The 18438-nt window shown below is 47.5% G+C and overlaps 1 protein-coding gene across 1 annotated transcript; it reads right to left on the reverse strand.

The window, feature by feature from the left end:
• Positions 1 to 2703: 2703 nt before the first annotated feature.
• On the reverse strand, positions 2704 to 16550 carry LOC149434667 (ERBB receptor feedback inhibitor 1-like). Its single transcript, XM_089663543.1, has 3 exons — positions 15099 to 16550; positions 12004 to 12080; positions 2704 to 11497 (listed from the first exon to the last, which is right to left on the reverse strand). Exons 1-3 carry the CDS (start codon positions 15212 to 15214, stop codon positions 10293 to 10295), a joined length of 1398 nt encoding a protein of 465 aa, XP_089519669.1. The 5' UTR covers positions 15215 to 16550; the 3' UTR covers positions 2704 to 10292.
• Positions 16551 to 18438: the final 1888 nt, after the last annotated feature.

Consider the following 18438-nt stretch of genomic DNA (forward strand, 5'->3'; position numbering starts at 1 on the left):
CAATGACGGGGCACTATTCCTCCCACTGACACCAATGATGGGGCACTATTCCTCCCACTGACACCAATTATTATTCCTTCCACTGACACCAATGATGGGGCACTATTCCTCCCACTGACACCAACGATGGGGCACTATTCCTCCCACTGACACCAATGATGGGGCACTATTCCTCCCACTGACACCAACGATGGGGCACTATTCCTCCCACTGACACCAATGATGGGGCACTATTCCTCCCACTGACACCAACGATGGGGCACTATTCCTCCCACTGACACCAATGATGGGGCACTATTCCTCCCACTGACACCAACGATGGGGCACTATTCCGCCCACTGACACCAATGATGGGGCACTATTCCTCCCACTGATACCAATGATGGGGCACTATTCCTCCCACTGACACCAATGATGGGACACTATTCCTCCCACTGACACCAATGATGGGGCACTATTCCTCCCACTGACACCAATGATGGGGCACTATTCCTCCCACTGACACCAATGATGGGGCACTATTCCTCCCACTGACACCAATGATGGAGAACTATTCCTCCCACTGACACCAATGATGGAGCACTATTCCTCCCACTGACACCAATGATGGAGCACTATTCCCCCCACTGACACCAATGATGGGGCACTATTTCTCCCACTGACACCAATGATGGGGCACTATTCCTCCCACTGACACCAATGATGGGGCACTATTCCTCCCACTGACACCAATGATGGGGCACTATTCCGCCCACTGACACCAATGATGGGGCACTATTCCTCCCACTGACACCAATGATGGGGCACTATTCCTCCTACTGACACCAATGATGGGGCACTATTCCTCCCACTGACACCAATGATGGGGCACTATTCCTCCCACTGACACCAACGATGGGGCACTATTCCTCCCACTGACACCAATGATGGGGCACTATTCCTCCCACTGACACCAATTATTATTCCTCCCACTGACACCAATGATGGGGCACTATTCCTCCCACTGACACCAACGATGGGGCACTATTCCGCCCACTGACACCAATGATGGGGCACTATTCCTCCCACTGATACCAATGATGGGGCACTATTCCTCCCACTGACACCAATGATGGGACACTATTCCTCCCACTGATACCAATGATGGGGCACTATTCCTCCCACTGACACCAATGATGGGGCACTATTCCTCCCACTGACACCAATGATGGGGCACTATTCCTCCCACTGACACCAATGATGGAGAACTATTCCTCCCACTGACACCAATGATGGAGCACTATTCCCCCCACTGACACCAATGATGGGGCACTATTCCTCCCACTGACACCAATGATGGAGCACTATTCCTCCCACTGACACCAATGATGGGGCACTATTCCTCCCACTGACACCAATGATGGGGCACTATTCCGCCCAATGACACCAATGATGGGGCACTATTCCTCCCACTGACACCAATGATGGGGCACTATTCCTCCTACTGACACCAATGATGGGGCACTATTCCTCCCACTGACACCAATGATGGGGCACTATTCCGCCCACTGACACCAATGATGGGGCACTATTCCTCCCACTGATACCAATGATGGGGCACTATTCCCCCCACTGACACCAATGATGGGGCACTATTCCTCCCACTGACACCAATGATGGAGCACTATTCCTCCCACTGACACCAATGATGGGGCACTATTCCTCCCACTGACACCAATGATGGAGCACTATTCCTCCCACTGACACCAATGATGGGGCACTATTCCTCCCACTGACACCAATGATGGAGCACTATTCCTCCCACTGACACCAATGATGGGGCACTATTCCTCCCACTGACACCAATGATGGAGCACTATTCCTCCCACTGACACCAATGGTGGGGCACTATTCCTCCCACTGACACCAATGATGGGGCACTATTCCTCCCACTGACACCAATGATGGGGCACTATTCCTCCCACTGACACCAATGATGGAGCACTATTCCTCCCACTGACACCAATGGTGGGGCACTATTCCTCCCACTGACACCAATGATGGGGCACTATTCCTCCCACTGACACCAATGATGGGGCACTATTCCTCCCACTGACACCAATGATGGAGCACTATTCCTCCCACTGACACCAATGATGGGACACTATTCCTCACACTGACACCAATGATGGGACACTATTCCTCCCACTGACACCAATGATGGGGCACTATTCCCCCCACTGACACCAATGATGGGGCACTATTCCTCCCACTGACACCAATGATGGGGCACTATTCCTCCCACTGACACCAATGATGGGGCACTATTCCTCCCACTGATACCAATGATGGGGCACTATTCCTCCCACTGACACCAATGATGGGGCACTATTCCTCCCACTGACACCAATGATGGGGCACTATTCCTCCCCCTAATACCAGATTTGGAGAAGATGTTTACACTCGTCTGCAGGACAATAAACTGTCCCATTGTTCAGGAGGTTTGGTGACTCCGGCTTTTATGATACAACTCTGCAGATCTGGACTTTCCTGTATTCTGACCTCACTGAGCTGCAGATTTGCTGTGGGACGGTCAGTCTTCTGGAGGGTCTCATGGCGGCCGATCATTCAGTATATCTCACAGGCAGATCGATCGATAGATTTGTTTTCTTCATTTGTAATTCTTTTTTACATTTTGTAAGAAATCAGACGCCACAGACGGTGTCATAAATAAGTATATTATAGTTTTATTAATTTTACAAGACATGATAACACTCAGTATTATCCAAAAACAACAAAATGAACAGAATCATTCTTCGTCCAATACTGTACAGATGCCGCAATATCAGTGCATTTTACTATATTTACCTTCATTTAGTCTGTATTAAAAAAACAAAAAAGTAACTTAAATAGTTAAATCATAAACCATATATATATATATCATCCAGAACTGTAAACAGCATGGGTGTCACTGGATTCTGAGGAGGCAGAACACAGCGGAGTCTGTTATCAGCAGCACCTAATCATCTCCCATCATAACCGACTACAGCAGGGAGGCCATATTGGATTCTGGGGGCCGGGGGCCACACCTTCTCCCACACGGAGGGAGGCTGCAGCCCCGCGGCGGCTACAGAGCATGCCCAGCCCTGGAAGACCGAGATGGACAACGGATCAGAACATCTCAATTCCTTCCCAATAAGTCTGAATGAAAGAGAAAAGCAGCCAATGGAGGAGACAGAAGGAGAGAACGAGTTTGTGACTTCCAATCGGCACGGCACAGACGAGAACAAAGGGCGGAAAAAACAAATGGCTCCACGTAGAACCGGCGCTTGTCAGGCCGATGCCTCCACTTTGCTCCAAATGTGCACCAACCAAAAGACAACTCGTGAGAATGAGTCCTAATCATTCAGAACCAGCAACATGCCACCCCAAGGTCCCATTTATGCCAAGGTACCCCAAGGGCCCATTTACTCCAAGGTACCCCAAGGGCCCATTTACACCACGGTACCCCAAGGTCCCATTTATGCCAAGGTACCCCAAGAGCCCATTTACACCAAAGTACCCCAAGGGCCCGTTTACACCAAAGTACCCCACGGGCCCATTTACACCACAGTACCCCAAGGGCCCGTTTACACCAAAGTACCCCAAGGGCCCATTTACACCTAGGGGGTCTGTTGTATTCTGCTATGTTAACACAGCCAATTAATTTACATGGGCTGCCAAAGCAAACTCATGAGAATGAGTCCTAGTCATTCAGAACCAGCAACAAGCTACCCCAGGGGCCCAGTTACACCAAGCCACCCCAAGGGCCTGTTTACGCCAAGTTACCCCAAGGGCCCATTTACACCAAGCTACCTCAGGGGCACATATACACCAAGCTACCTCATGGGCCTGGTTATGCCAAGTTACCCCAAGGGCCCATTTACCCCAAGCTACCTCAGGGGCTCATATACACCAAGCTACCCCAAGGGCCTGGTTATGCCAAGATACTCCAAGGACCTATTTACACCAAGCTACCCCAGGGGCCTGGTTATGCCAAGTTACCCCAAGGGCCCATTTACACCAAGCTACCCCAGGGGCCTGGTTACACCAAGCTACCCCAAGGGCCTGGTTATGCCAAGATACTCCAAGGACCTATTTACACCAAGCTACCCCAGGGGCCTGGTTACACCAAGCTACCCCAAGGGCCTGGTTACGCCAAGATACTCCAAGGCCCCATTTACACCAAGCTATCCCAGGGGCCTGGTTACGCCAAGCTACCCCAAGGGCCCATTTACCCCAAGCTACCTCAGGGGCTCATATACACCAAACTACCTCAGGGGCCTGGTTACACCAAGCTACCCCAAGGACCTGGTAACGCCAAGATACTCCAAGGACCCATTTCCACCAAGCTACCCCAGGGGCCTGGTTACAGCAAGCTACCCCAATGGCCCATTTACACCAATCTACCCCAATGGCCCATTTACACCAAGCTACCCCAATGGCCCATTTACACCAAGCTACCTCAGGGGGCCCATTCACACCAAGCTACCCCAAGGGCCCGTTTACATGTAGGTGGTTGGTTGTGTCCTGCTATGCTAACGCAGCCAATTCATTTACATAGGCTGCCAATGCACCAAAAATCATACAAACGCCTTTCTTCCCTTCCTCTGTTCTGATTGGTTAGGCCTCATTCTCATGACTTGTTTCATTGGTTGCCTCCATTCTGCATGGATGACAGATGTTTTAACAAAAATCGCTTTTGGCCCATTTTCTATAGACACCCAAAAAACAAGTATTTGTAACGGCCGTTCATATTCTCACACACGTCATTACTTGCATCAGACATTCCAGATTCTGACAACCCATCCAACCAAATCTGGTGCCCATTCAGACTCGGGGAAATCTCTGAAATGGCCAATAGAGGGCCAGCAAAGGTTTTCTCTAGCAGTCAAACTTGATTGGCTGCAGAATGATTTGGGGTTTTTTTTTTGGGGGGGGGACTTCAGATGGAAGTTAATAGGCTCTTTGATGGCCGGTCTGACATGGGTTTGGCACTGCGGGTGGCTGATGTATCTTTTCTACATACATTTCCTTCACTCCAATAGATTTATTTTATACATTTAAAAAACAAAAAGCAAAAAAAGTTAAAATTCTAATTTCATTTTTGAGAATGGCATCTGTTGTGTCGTGCTGCTGCCTCTTCATATGTGGTGGAAATTTTGGGGTTGATTTACTAAAAATGGAGAGTGCAAAATCCGGTGCAGCTCTGTACAGAAACCAATCCGCTTCCGGGTTTTATTGTCAACGCTTCAAGAACAAGCTGAAGGTAGAAGCTGATTGGCTGCCATGCCCAGCGGCACCAGATTCTGTGTGCTCCGGTTTTAGTAAATCAGCCCCTTGGGGTTATTAACCCCCCATTTAGTGACATATGCACCGAGAACGCCAAGGGCCCATTCATATTATGCCAAAGGTCCATCCATACTGCAGAGGGGATTTACTAAAACTGGAGCAATCCAAATCTGGTGCAGCCGTGCATGGCAGCCAATCAGCTTCTACCTTGAGATTGTTCAATGAAGCTTTGGCAATAAAAGCTGGAAGCTGATTGGTTTCTATTCAGAGTTGCACCAGATTTTGCACTCTCAAGTTTTAGTAAACACCTCCTACGTGTTGCATCAATACAATACATTATAATAGGAGGCCGGAATAACTCAGCCACAGCATTGGGGTGCAATGAAGGGGGGTGCAGTGCCGGCTACTGTGATGATGCATTGAAGGGGGGTGCATTGCCGGCTACTGTGATGATGCATTGAAGGGGGGTGCAGTGCTGGCTACTGTGATGATGCATTGGGGTGCAATGAAGGGGGGTGCAGTGCCGGCTACTGTGATGATGCATTGAAGGGGGGTGCAGTGCTGGCTACTGTGATGATGCATTGGGGTGCAATGAAGGGGGGTGCAGTGCCGGCTACTGTGATGATGCATTGGGATGTATTGAAGGGGGGTGCAGTGCCGGCTACTGTGATGATGCATTGGGGTGCAATGAAGGGGGGTGCAGTGCCGGCTACTGTGATGATGCATTGGGATGTATTGAAGGGGGGTGCAGTGCCGGCTACTGTGATGATGCGTTGGGGTGCAATGAAGGGGGGTGCAGTGCCGGCTACTGTGATGATGCATTGGGATGTATTGAAGGGGGGTGCAGTGCCGGCTACTGTGATGATGCATTGGGGTGCAATGAAGGGGGGTGCAGTGCCGGCTACTGTGATGATGCATTGGGATGTATTGAAGGGGGGTGCAGTGCCGGCTACTGTGATGATGCGTTGGGGTGCAATGAAGGGGGGTGCAGTGCCGGCTACTGTGATGATGCATTGGGATGTATTGAAGGGGGGTGCAGTGCCGGCTACTGTGATGATGCATTGGGGTGCATTGATGGGGGGTGCATTTCCGGCTACTGTGATGATGCATTGGGGTGCATTGAAGGGGGGTGCAGTGCCGGCTACTGTGATGATGCATTGGGGTGCATTGAAGGGGGGTGCAGTTCCGGCTACTGTGATGATGCATTGGGGTGCATTGAAGGGGGGTGCATTGCCAGCTACTGTGATGATGCATTGGGGTGCATTGAAGGGGGGTGCATTGCCAGCTACTGTGATGATGCATTGGGGTGCATTGAAGGGGGGTGCAGTGCCGGCTACTGTGATGATGAACATCATGTTCGCTTCCCTTAAATCAACCCCGAAGTCTCATTCTTCTTGAAAATCGTTCTGTCTGTATGACTTGCTACCTTGCCAGGTGATTGCTAAACTGGACAAGCCATACGACCAGGGGCGGACTGACAACTCATGGGGCCCCCAGGCAATAGGGGATCATGGGGCCCCTGTGTCCTCACCCACACTCAAAAAAAAGCCTATGAAAAAGGTACTATGGGGATCTCATGGGGCACTCTACTGACCCCGGGCCCTCGGGCATTGCCCGAGTGCCCGAGTGGTCAGTCCACCCCTGCAAATGACTATAGTAAATAAAAAGCCCCATTGCTAGGCCATTGATATCCATGGAAGAGGCCAAGCAGATTCTTTTTAGAAAAAGTACCCATTTCATGTGTCAGCCCCCCACCCCGAGTAATATTCCATCCTAATTAAAGAGTTTTATTGTGAGGAATGGTATTAGATTTCTTATATTAATATCTTAACCTTTAAAAATAAAAAGACAAAACAAAAACAACCAAAACAAAGCTCTGACCCTAAAATGTAAATGGTCTATCACAAGCATGTGATAAAAAAAAAAAGAAAAAGTGTACATGTAGCCACACACAAAGTATACATACATACTATAGACCCGGCACACACGCCAACTCCAGTAATGACCTTGGCAAACAATTCAATTCCATGGCACATTCACCCAGAAAGTCAATGCCACGTGTAGACCATGGAGGGCCTCAATGGTTGGAAGATTCTGAAATGGCCATTTTGTGTTTCTCTTAGCAAACCGGCATCTCCCTTCCATGAACTGTAGATACACGAACGTCGGAGGAAACCAATGTGCTAGAGAGAACTCCGACAGAACATTCAAGCAGCTTCTCCTCTTTCCTCGAACAGACTGGAAATTCAGAGAGCAAAATCCACAGGTTGCTAAAGATAACACCGGCAGGCCTTTCGGGGCCCTTTCAACCATGACGCCCAACCAAGACTTATTGTGTTTTTCAAAGCTTAAAAAGACATAAAAATACTGAATAAACAAGACCAGCTTGTGTTTCAGATATGTTTAGAACATGCTAGAAAACGAGAAGGTCAAGGAGAACGGAGACATAGGGATGTACTGGCAATCTAGAAGGAACATTTCACAACGTGGGGGGAACACCGGGGTCATCGCCCTTTATTGGACTGACATGAATGTATGGAAGTGTTCATATGTTGTCCACACAAAATGGAGGCAGAGCCGTTAATAATGACATATGTTGGCCAATTAGATCCATGGGAAGTGGTGACATTACCGGCTAGCAGGGTGCTGTTTGAACATTGACAAGTTGCATATTCACAAAATCCAACTGTACCCATAGATATGAGATGACTGCACTTTGATCCTCCAACCCAGCGTGTGGACACTCGGATTGCTGAAGACGTCCCCTGACCAGAAAATTGGGAAAGATGGAATATCTAAAGAGGATGTCCCTCTGTATGTTGGCTGTTTGTCTGGTATAAGGCCAGCACCGATGGTGTCCATTTACTGCATAAATACATGTCTGGCCAAACAATTGTGAAGGTTTATGGAAAGATCTTTCAGCGGTTCCAGTCACTATCTCATGTCTATGGCTAGCCCAGGCCAGGGCAAGGAAACAACCAGCTCCTTACATAGTATTCACTAAGAAAGAGGTGTATACTTGCCTATATTCAGGCAGCCCCACGCCAGTCATGTGATCTCTTGTGTCAGCCAGTGCTGGCTGCAGGGGAGAGGAGAGATTAGAAAAGGATGCCGCATCAACCTCCCCAATAGGAACAATGATGGTGGCCTCAGCCGTCACAGTGTGGCTGGAGAGACAGCTGAGGCCACCACCAGTATTCCTATTGGGTGTTGAGTTGGCTCTCTCTTCTTGGATTTGGCCATTAGTCACTATGGTTGTATTTCTCCTCAATTGATCGCCTGTCATTTTTGCACAATTTGTATTTTATGTTTTTTAATCTCATTTGGAATAAAACTATATTTTTATATAAATGCAAAATATTGGTGTGAACATTCTGCTGCACTAAAAGTCCCCACTGGTAGAGAGCTTATCTTTGTATATTCTTGATATTAGGATGATTGCAGCCTCAGATTTCCCTAATCTAGGTGTATATTCCTATTATTCCTATTGGGGAGGCTGATGCGGCGTCCGTCCTCCTACTCTCATTGTCTCTGAATCGAGGACGCCGGCTCCCACTTCTGCTACCGCCGGGGTTCTCAAATCTCCAGGCTTTGAGTGGCCCTACAAGCTGAACTGGTCATGGAGAGGAGAGAGTGCTTTACAATGGCTGGTAATGCCTAGGAGTGACAACATCACCTATAGGCTTCAATGACCCATCCGTTGTCACCGCTCCCTCCTCAACCTTGCAGCCGCCGCTGGTTGACACAACTGAGCCTGATCACGTAACCAGACTGGAGCGGGCTGAGAACAGCCAAACATACACATCTTCCTTACACAAGTGTTGGGGGGAGGGGGGCATTTTAAGGATTAGTAAGGTATAGCCTGGAATTCTATTTTAAGACAGCCCATTGAAAGCAATGGGTGGCCAACGCATCAAAAGGGGGCTTTTGTGTTTAGGCAATAAAGTAGTACAAACAGCAATGAGAAAGTTCCAATAACTCATAGAGGCCAACAAGCCTTCAATTTAGGGAGATCAGTGCAGGCCTCTACTATACATATTAAATGACCATGCATGCATTCATGAAATTCTTCTAGTTGGTAAGGAGGAACAATGATTGGGTAGAATAACCCATGATAATGTGTCTGGTTAAAGTGACAGCAGTCTTCCATGGGGTACTGTACCATGGACATAGTCACAGCGCTACCTCCACTGTTCAATGGACAGGTCCAAAGGGAACATCCGACATAATGACTGCAATTTACCAAGCTGATGGTTTCACTGCCATGCCTTTTATTATAAAAACGGTGAAAAGCCCCGTCCGCGCCCACCCAAAAGGAGTGCCCCAATGATGTACCGCCAACAGGTACACTTTTCTTGGTTTTAAAAACACTTCCAGTCCCGAAAGACCAGGACATTCCGCTGCCTTGTGCTTTTTAGTATCTTCTAGAACCAGAAAAACAGGAATCTGTCAGGTTTCTAATCTAGTAAAACTGATTGCTAGCAGCTTGACGAGTTTGAGCCGAGTACAAGACAAGTGAGACAGATTGGAGCAATGAAGATCAGGCACAGAGGACAAGCAAAAAAAAAAACAAAAACCCAAACAGGATGCACAAATACTGCACAATTCTTCCTAAAACAAGCTCACCGTCCAATACCCATCAGCAGTACGCAAACCCCTGCAACTCGTTCACCTTGTAACGGCACTTATTCTGCAAGAAATAGTTCAACAATGGCTGCCCGGGGTGGCTTGCCCTGTAATCCTATTAACAGAATGAAGAGTACCTCTCACATTATAATAAGGAGACTCAACAATGGGCTCCATATCTCTTTAGTTTTTTTTTTTTTTGCTTCATAGAAACTGGGAAGGATCACTTAAAATGTTAAGAAAATATATTCATTTCTTTTATTGAGCATTCAGTTCTTTCGTTCTCCTCGCGTTGCCTCAAAACCAACCAAGAAAGTCCTGACGTTTTGCGTAACATCTTGCATCTGGATAATGACCTATTCGCCTACACAAGGAGAAACTGCATCAGAGAGGTGCTTACGCTTGGCATAGTTCATGTCCACTTTGGCCTTCACCTCGGCCTTTGGAGACGACGACGAACATGAGCTACTGTCACTAGACCACGATGGCACTTTAGATTCTGAGCCAGCGTCCTTAGATTCTGTAAAATATTTTTCGTACCGGACAAAGTATGGCGGCTTCTCTGGTAAAAGGTAATAATGTGTGGAACTAACCTTCTTCCCATTTTCTATAATGGGTAAGATGCATGGGATCTTGTTGGCAGATCCTTCACTGTTCTGTCTTTGAAAAACTTTAGTGCTGACATAGGCGGGGTCAGGTGCAAAACTTTGTGTTGGGGGCATGACGCCGTTGAGGTATGAAGGAAGACTCTTAGGACTTGGGGTTCGAGAGTTGCTCCTGGAAAGAGGTTCCCTGGGTGGTACCTTGGGAGGTCGATCCTCATCGCTGTACGTATTTGAAGAAACTTCAGCTGACCACCTTCTGTAATCCGGCTTTATAGGCCTAGGAGGTATTGGGATCCTTGGTGGTACTACAGGTTTGTCTTCATCTGAATTAGGGGAAGTCCTATTTGTGTGTACCCGAATTGTAGGTTTATTATATGATCCAGCTGGTCCCGAATGAGACCTTCGTAGCCTTCGGTGGTTTGGCTCTGGTTTCTGAGGTTTCAAGTTCTGTGTGCGTGCATGGTGTTGACACGGCGCGCTGTCATCTGCTGGTTTGGTGGCAGATGTAGAGTCAAAGTATGCATAGTTGATCTGTCCACATCCTCGGAAACTTCTCCTGCTTGGAACCCCATACTTGAATGCCAAAGGTCTTCCATCTTGTATAAGCAAGTCTGTATCAGAACTGGTGAGGAACTCGACCTCGCTATCTGCATCATCCAAAGAACTGTCCTCGCAAATTGGAAGTGGCGGAAGAGGCCTCGAGCTCCGATCACTAGAAGGAATGGTATAAGGTGGCGGTGGTCCACTTTTAACAGGTGTCAGAGGAGGGGTCCTTTCCGAACCAGAACAGCCATTCATTGATAGATTTTTAAAGGAAGGAACAACTTGGTCATCTTCACAGTTTGTAGAATGCTCTATGATGGGCAAACCAACATGAAGAAAGTTCGTTTTTTTAGCCTTCATGCAATTTTCAGAGCAACAGTGTCCGTTCGCCATAAACGGCTTTGAAATCTGACCTGAAATACATAAAGGAGACAACATTAGATTGGTTTAGGACTTTGTTATTGTCACTTACAAACTAGAAATGGCTTACTAGAACGAAATGCCATCTAACCTAAAACACAACTAACTCATCTATTTCTATGTATTGAGCAGAGTAGGCGAAGGGGGAGATCCTTGCATCCAAACCTCCTATTGCTGTGTCACCTTTGGAAGAGGTTTCTTTCAATTTCCTGTCCCCAACAAATCCTGTCCCACCCTTACAAGGCTTGCCAGGAAGGTAAGGCAAGATACATTTCCCCAAACAGACAGCAATAGGAACCCAACCAAGGCTCTGCTCAGAGATCACTAAATGGTGGACCGTGGTCCTGATGGACTGAGTTACGGGGGGGACAGAGGACACCCCTGGGAGGGAGCCATCTTGGCTTTAATTAATCAGGCCCAGGATTTTTTCAGCATTGGAAAACCCGCAGTTTTAAATATTCAGCAACATCACAAATGGATAATTATTACCACTGCTTACCAAGAGATGAAATTTGCTGTTGTGCGGGAGATTTCATACTGTAGGGTAAGGACAAAGGCTCCCTACTATAGAACGTGCTACAAGAAAAATAGAGAAAGGTTATCAGTTTTGTTTATTGAATGAATGATAAATATACATAAAGTAGAACTACCAGGAAAAAAAGAGACAAATTATCCCATGTGACCAACCTTGTTGTTGAGGTTTATTTTGCATTTGTAAAACACACCATCAACAGAATGGAATTACAGTATACGTCCCAGTGTTCCATGTCATCGAGTTATATCAGGGGTGGACTGACCATTTGGAAACTCGGGCACTGCCCGAGGGCCCGGGGTCAGTAGGGGGCCCCATGAGATGCCCCTGGTACCTTTTTCATAGGCTTTTTTGAGTTTGGGGCAAGGACACAGGGGCCCCATGATCCCCTATTGCCCAGGGGCCCCATGAGTTGTCAGTCCGCCCCTGGGTTATATACAAAACATGAACTGTTTGTGGTCTGAGCTGGGTACTACATAGCTTACCAGTAACAATTAAAGATCAAAAACCGCAGCATCTGCTGGTAAAACATGGTATTGCAGCACGACCATACAATGAAACATTCTAAATGAGAGATTTTTTAGAGATACAAAAACCACTTGGCTTTGGGAGATCTCTCCACTGGAGTCCCCAAGGGATGGAAGGTACCTTCATGAGTTTTAAATCACAGAGAGCTTGAAAACCAGAGAGAACGGTTTCTGGTCGTGTCCACCAATTCATATTATATTCAGTAATAAGATTCAGGAATGAAGACCAAGAAACAAACAGAACATTTCTTGCAGTTTGAACACATTTTGACCTGATTTTAAGGCTGAACCCCATGCAGATACAACATTTAATACAAAAAAAAAAATCCTATTTTTATATTCAACGAATACAAGTACCCCAATCGGTCTCGACTTATTCCTCTGCACAGCAGCACTCAAGACCTGGCAATGGGGGGCAGGTATGAGGAGATAATGGTGTGTGGTGGTATGATCAGTTTATTGAAGAATCCTGCCGGCTCAGCAACTGAGGATAGTGATGACTTCACCAGTCTGCTAATGCTCTTTAAATGTCCAATCACAGGCTGGGGGGTGGGGAAGTGACCAATCTGTGCTGCTTAACTGCAGTAGAGAAAAGTGGGGTCACAAACCTGACTGCTGTCTGGCAGGGGTGTATAAATCTCAGAGCGGGTTGGTTACATATACTGCACAGTATTGTGTAAAGCAGCCCCATTAGCACTTGGCCTGAAGTTCGGCTTTAACCACTTCCAGACCGGACACTTTTACCCCCTTCCTGACCGGACACTTTTACCCCCTTCCTGACCGGACACTTTTACCCCCTTCCTGACCGGACACTTTTACCCCCTTCCTGACCGGACACTTTTACCCCCTTCCTGACCGGACACTTTTACCCCCTTCCAGACCGGACACTTTTACCCCCTTCCTGACCGGACACTTTTACCCCCTTCCTGACCGGACACTTTTACCCCCTTCCTGACTGGACACTTATATCCCCTTCCAGACCGGACACTTATATCCCCTTCCAGACCGGACACTTTTACCCCCTTCCTGACCGGACACTTTTACCCCCTTCCTGACCGGACACTTTTACCCCCTTCCAGACCGGACACTTTTACCCCCTTCCAGACCGGACACTTTTACCCCCTTCCAGACCGGACACTTTTACCCCCTTCCAGACCGGACACTTTTACCCCCTTCCAGACCGGACACTTTTATCCCCTTCCAGACCGGACACTTTTACCCCCTTCCTGACCGGACACTTTTACCCCCTTCCTGACCGGACATTTTTACCCCCTTCCAGATCGGACACTTTTACCCCCTTCCTGACCGGACACTTTTACCCCCTTCCAGATCGGACACTTTTACCCCCTTCCTGACCGGACACTTTTACCCCCTTCCAGTCCGGACACTTTTACCCCCTTCCTGACCGGACACTTTTACCCCCTTCCAGACCGGACACTTTTACCCCCTTCCTGACCGGACACTTTTACCCCCTTCCTGACCGGACACTTTTACCCCCTTCCTGTCCAGGGCAATTTTCAGCTTTTAGCGCTATCACACTTTGAATGACAATTGCGCGGTCATGCAACACTGTACCCAAATGAATTTTTTACCATTTTTTTTGAGATAGATAAAGCTTTATTTTGGTGGTATTTATTCACCACTAGGATTTGTATTTTTTTTGCTATGTAAATGAAATGTCCAAAAATTTTGAAAAAAAGTGTTTTTTTAAAAACTTTTGCAAATAAATAATATTTCATCATAAATCTTAGCCAAAATTTATTCCGTTATCTTTTTAGTAAAAAAAAAAAAAAATCCAAATTAGTTTATAAGCAAAAATTATAATTTTTAAACATTTTTTTTTACATTTTTATTTTATTTTTTTATATTATTATTTTTTATTTATTTTATTTTTTTTACATACTGTCACCCTAGCAGTACAGTGTCACCATGGTGACACTGTACTACTTGTGAGGGGTGATGAAGATTTTTTTTTTTTTTTTTTACACTGATTGCTTTTACACCCATAAAGGCTGTAAGAGGAATCATTTCTCCTTCTCTCTGTCTGCATTCCTGCACTCATTGAGAAGAACTGAGTGAGCTGTGATTGGTCACAGCTTGTCACATGGTACAAGGCTTTTGTGAATAGCCCTGTACCATGTGATCTCTGTGATCATTCACAGATTTCACACATAGTAAGCAATGATGTCAGAAGTGACATCTTGCTTACTACTTTGCATGTGATCACTGATTGGCCAATCAGTGATCACATGATCGGGACCTCGTACAGAGGTCCCGTCCGACAATCGGTGTTTCACTGTGTCCGGAGGACGCAGCGGGCACCGGATCGCGGTGCTGCGCGCTCCCAGGGAGCTCGCACAAGCAGGGTGCGGGGAGGCAGTTTATAGACGGCCACCCGACCCTGCAGTGCCACCGTCTGGCCGTTTATATACAACGGCCGGTCGGGAAGTGGTTAATGTTTTAAACAATTTGCAGTTTAATATTTGACGCCCGTTTCTGTATATTATACGGACAGAAGGGGGCAGTGGTACTTACTTATCATAGTCGCTATGATTTGCCCAGCAGGACTTTGCACACATCAAGCCTTGCGCACTATGCAGAAAGCCACTCTTCAGTGACACTTCTTGAGCCGCGAGCCCGGCTGTGGTCATCGTGTGTTTGTGGTCAGGGCAGCTTCTCAGAGGGTGTTTGATCCAACATCAGCGGTCATTTCTTCATCTAGAACAAGGAAGAAAAAAAAGATCACACCACAATCAGATATTGAGCAACTCCAGACTTCACAGTCCAGACCAGTTCCAAAAAAACTGTTTTACATGTAAATATTAAGAGAGAAATCGAAACATTTCTGGAGTTTATCAGAATGGGGGGAGGGGGTTAGAACTTTCCAATAAGCAACGGACGTCTTGTGAAGTAATCTATTAGAAGAGTTCGGACAGTTTACACATTTTCCTGCGTTTATACTTAATTGGCATAATCCACTGTACAGATACAGTCCCTGCCCCTGAGGAGCCTACAGTCTACCAGTCAGCACACACATACACTCTGTAGGGCCCATCTGGCCAGAATCTTTTATACTACCAGCAAGCAGGAGGAAACTATAAAAACTTCAGTCCTGAAAAGGTGACAGATTCAGATCCCAGCACTACAACGCAGCAGTTTGAACCCTTAGAACCACTAGAGACCAGCAACGGCCAAGAGGACCACTAGAAGCCGGCAACGGCCAAGGGGACCACTAGAAGCCGGCAACGGCCAAGGGGACCACTAGAAGCCGGCAACGGCCAAGGGGACCACTAGAAGCTGGCAACGGCCAAGGGGACCACTAGAAGCCGGCAACGGCCAAGGGGACCACTAGAAGCCGGCAACGGCCAAGGGGACCACTAGAAGCCGGCAACGGCCAAGGGGACCACTAGAAGCCGGCAACGGCCAAGGGGACCACTAGAAGCCGGCAACGGCCAAGGGGACCACTAGAAGCCAGCAACGGACAAGGGGACCACTAGGAGCCAGCAACAGCCAAGGGGACTACTAGGAGCCAGCAACGGCCAAGGAGGACCACTTGAAGCCAGCAACAGCCAAGGGGACCACTAGGAGACAGCAACAGCCAAGGAGGACCACTTGAAGCCAGCAACAGCCAAGGGGACCACTAGGAGACAGCAACGGCCAAGGAGGACCACTGGAAGCCAGCAACGGCCAAGGAGGACCACTGGAAGCCAGCAACGGCCAAGGAGGACCACTGGAAGCCAGCAACAGCCAAGAGGACCACTAGAATTCAGCAACAGCCAAGGGGACCACTAGAAGCCAGCAATGGCCAAGGGGACCACTAGGAGCCAGCAACAGCCAAGGGGACCACTAGGAGCCAGCAACAGCCAAGGGGACCACTAGGAGCCAGCAACAGCCAAGGAGGACCACTTGAAGCCAGCAATGGCCAAGGAGGACCACTGGAAGCCAGCAACGGCCAAGGAGGACCACTGGAAGCCAGCAACGGCCAAGGAGGACCACTGGAAGCCAGCAACGGCCAAGAAGACCACTAGCAGCCAGCAACGGCCAAGAGGACCACTAGCAGCCAGCAACGGCCAAGAGGACCACTAGAGACCAGCAACAGCCAAGAGGACCACTAGAGAGCAGCAATGGCCAGGAAGACCACTAAAGACCAGCAACGGCCAGGAGGACCACTAGAGACCAGCAATGCCTGGAGGACTAATACAGACTAGTAACAATAGTAAAGTGTATGCATCTCGGTGTCACTACAAGAACCTTAGCCTTAAAAAAGAACAAAAAATGTAAAATCAATCCCCATGTCTGTGGAGCCCCTTGGGTCCCAGGGCCAGGCTGTGTACAGGGTCTTCACTACTCAAAGGTCAAGATGAAAAGCTTGGCGCACTTTAATTCAAAGTGTCATAAGAGTACGGGAAAGTTTGGAAACTTGGAAAGCCATCAACGTCCTCTACATAGCTTAGGCCTTGGTTCTGGATGGAATGACGGGTTTGGGTTCTTCCAGGACCCTTGGTAAAGCGTTCTTGAGGTCTGATTGGGTTCAGCTTTCAGTAGAATTTCATGTTGATCACATTTATGTTAAGAATTCAGAACTGAAAAAGTTTTTTTTTTTAGCTTCAACCCTTCCAGCTCTACAGAAGATGGTTGGGTTAGGATTGGTTGTTATAGGCAGTGGAATGTCATCCAATCATGTTTGCCCTTGCACGGTCAGGATCTTAGCAGCGAATTGCCAGTTTTCTGGTGAACTGAACACAGCAGTGTACTTTTCTCCAGCTTGATTTTGCATAAAACTGCTGGTAATGGACCATAAACCTTTATTAGGAATTTCCTTGTTTTGACAGCTATAGTCAGACATGATCAGCACTTTTAAAACAGAAGCTTGTGATGGATTTTCCGACCGTTGCCAAATCATAAACAATTTACTGGTGAAGAGTTCACCTACGGGGGATTCCCCAGACTGATGTTCCCCTTAATGGCAGCACCAACCACATGGCTCACCTGCAGCTCCACCTGCTGATGGAATCTGCTACAGATCCCTGGGATTCTGGAGCTCAGGTGCAAATACAGAAAGGGTGTCACTCTATGCCAGGGGTGGCCCTCCAGCTGTTGCAAAACTACAAGTCCCATCATGCCTCTGCCTTTGGGAGTCATGCTTGTAACGGTCAATCTTGCCTCATGGGACTTGTAGTTTTGCCACAGCTGGAGGGCCGCCAGTTTGACACCTTAGTGATATTTTGATGCCACTGGAGAACAAGACTACAGCGATGTTTGCAGAATTCTACCCCTAAGTTTCAGATCAAAGACACGTACGGTGTGACCTTGTAGTTAGACTAGACCAGCGTTGTTGCCCCGGGTTCAATGCCTACCATAAAACACCAACTACATAAAGTCTATATATCCTCCCTTGGGTCCTGCTGTCCTTAATGGATCTTCTCCAAAATGTCGGCAGCACAGTGGCTAAGTGTTTAGCACTTCCACCAGGCAGCATTGGGGTTCTTGGTTCAAATCCCAACCATGGCACTACCTGTGTAGAGTTTGCATGTTCTCCCTGTGCCTGTGTGGGTTTCCTCCGGGTACTCCAGTTTTCTACCACACTCCAAACACATGCTGGCAGGTTAATTGGCTCCTGTCTAAATTGGCCCTAGTGTATGAATGCAAGTTAGTGACCTTGGATTGTACGCCCCTTGAGGGTTAGGGGTTGATCTGAATGTAATATATATATATATATACACACACACACACACATATATATATATACACACACACACACATATATATATATACACACACACACACATATATATATATATACACACACACACACATATATATATACACACACACATATATATATATATACATACACACACATATATATATGTGT

Source organism: Staurois parvus, unplaced genomic scaffold, assembly GCF_062004578.1.
Source record: "Staurois parvus isolate SC_StPar_1 unplaced genomic scaffold, SC_StPar_1.0 ptg001716l, whole genome shotgun sequence".
Taxonomy (NCBI): domain Eukaryota; kingdom Metazoa; phylum Chordata; class Amphibia; order Anura; family Ranidae; genus Staurois; species Staurois parvus.

Coding starts and splice junctions, on each gene's coding strand:
- LOC149434667 (XM_089663543.1), bottom strand. CDS start 15,214: ATGACCACAGCCGGGCTCGCGGCTCAAGAAGTGTCACTGAAGAGTGGC. Junction 12,081..15,098: donor AATCATAGCGACTATGATAA/GTAAGTACCACT, acceptor TTTTTCTTGTAG/CACGTTCTATAGTAGGGAGC. Junction 11,498..12,003: donor ACAGCAAATTTCATCTCTTG/GTAAGCAGTGGT, acceptor TATGTATTTCAG/GTCAGATTTCAAAGCCGTTT.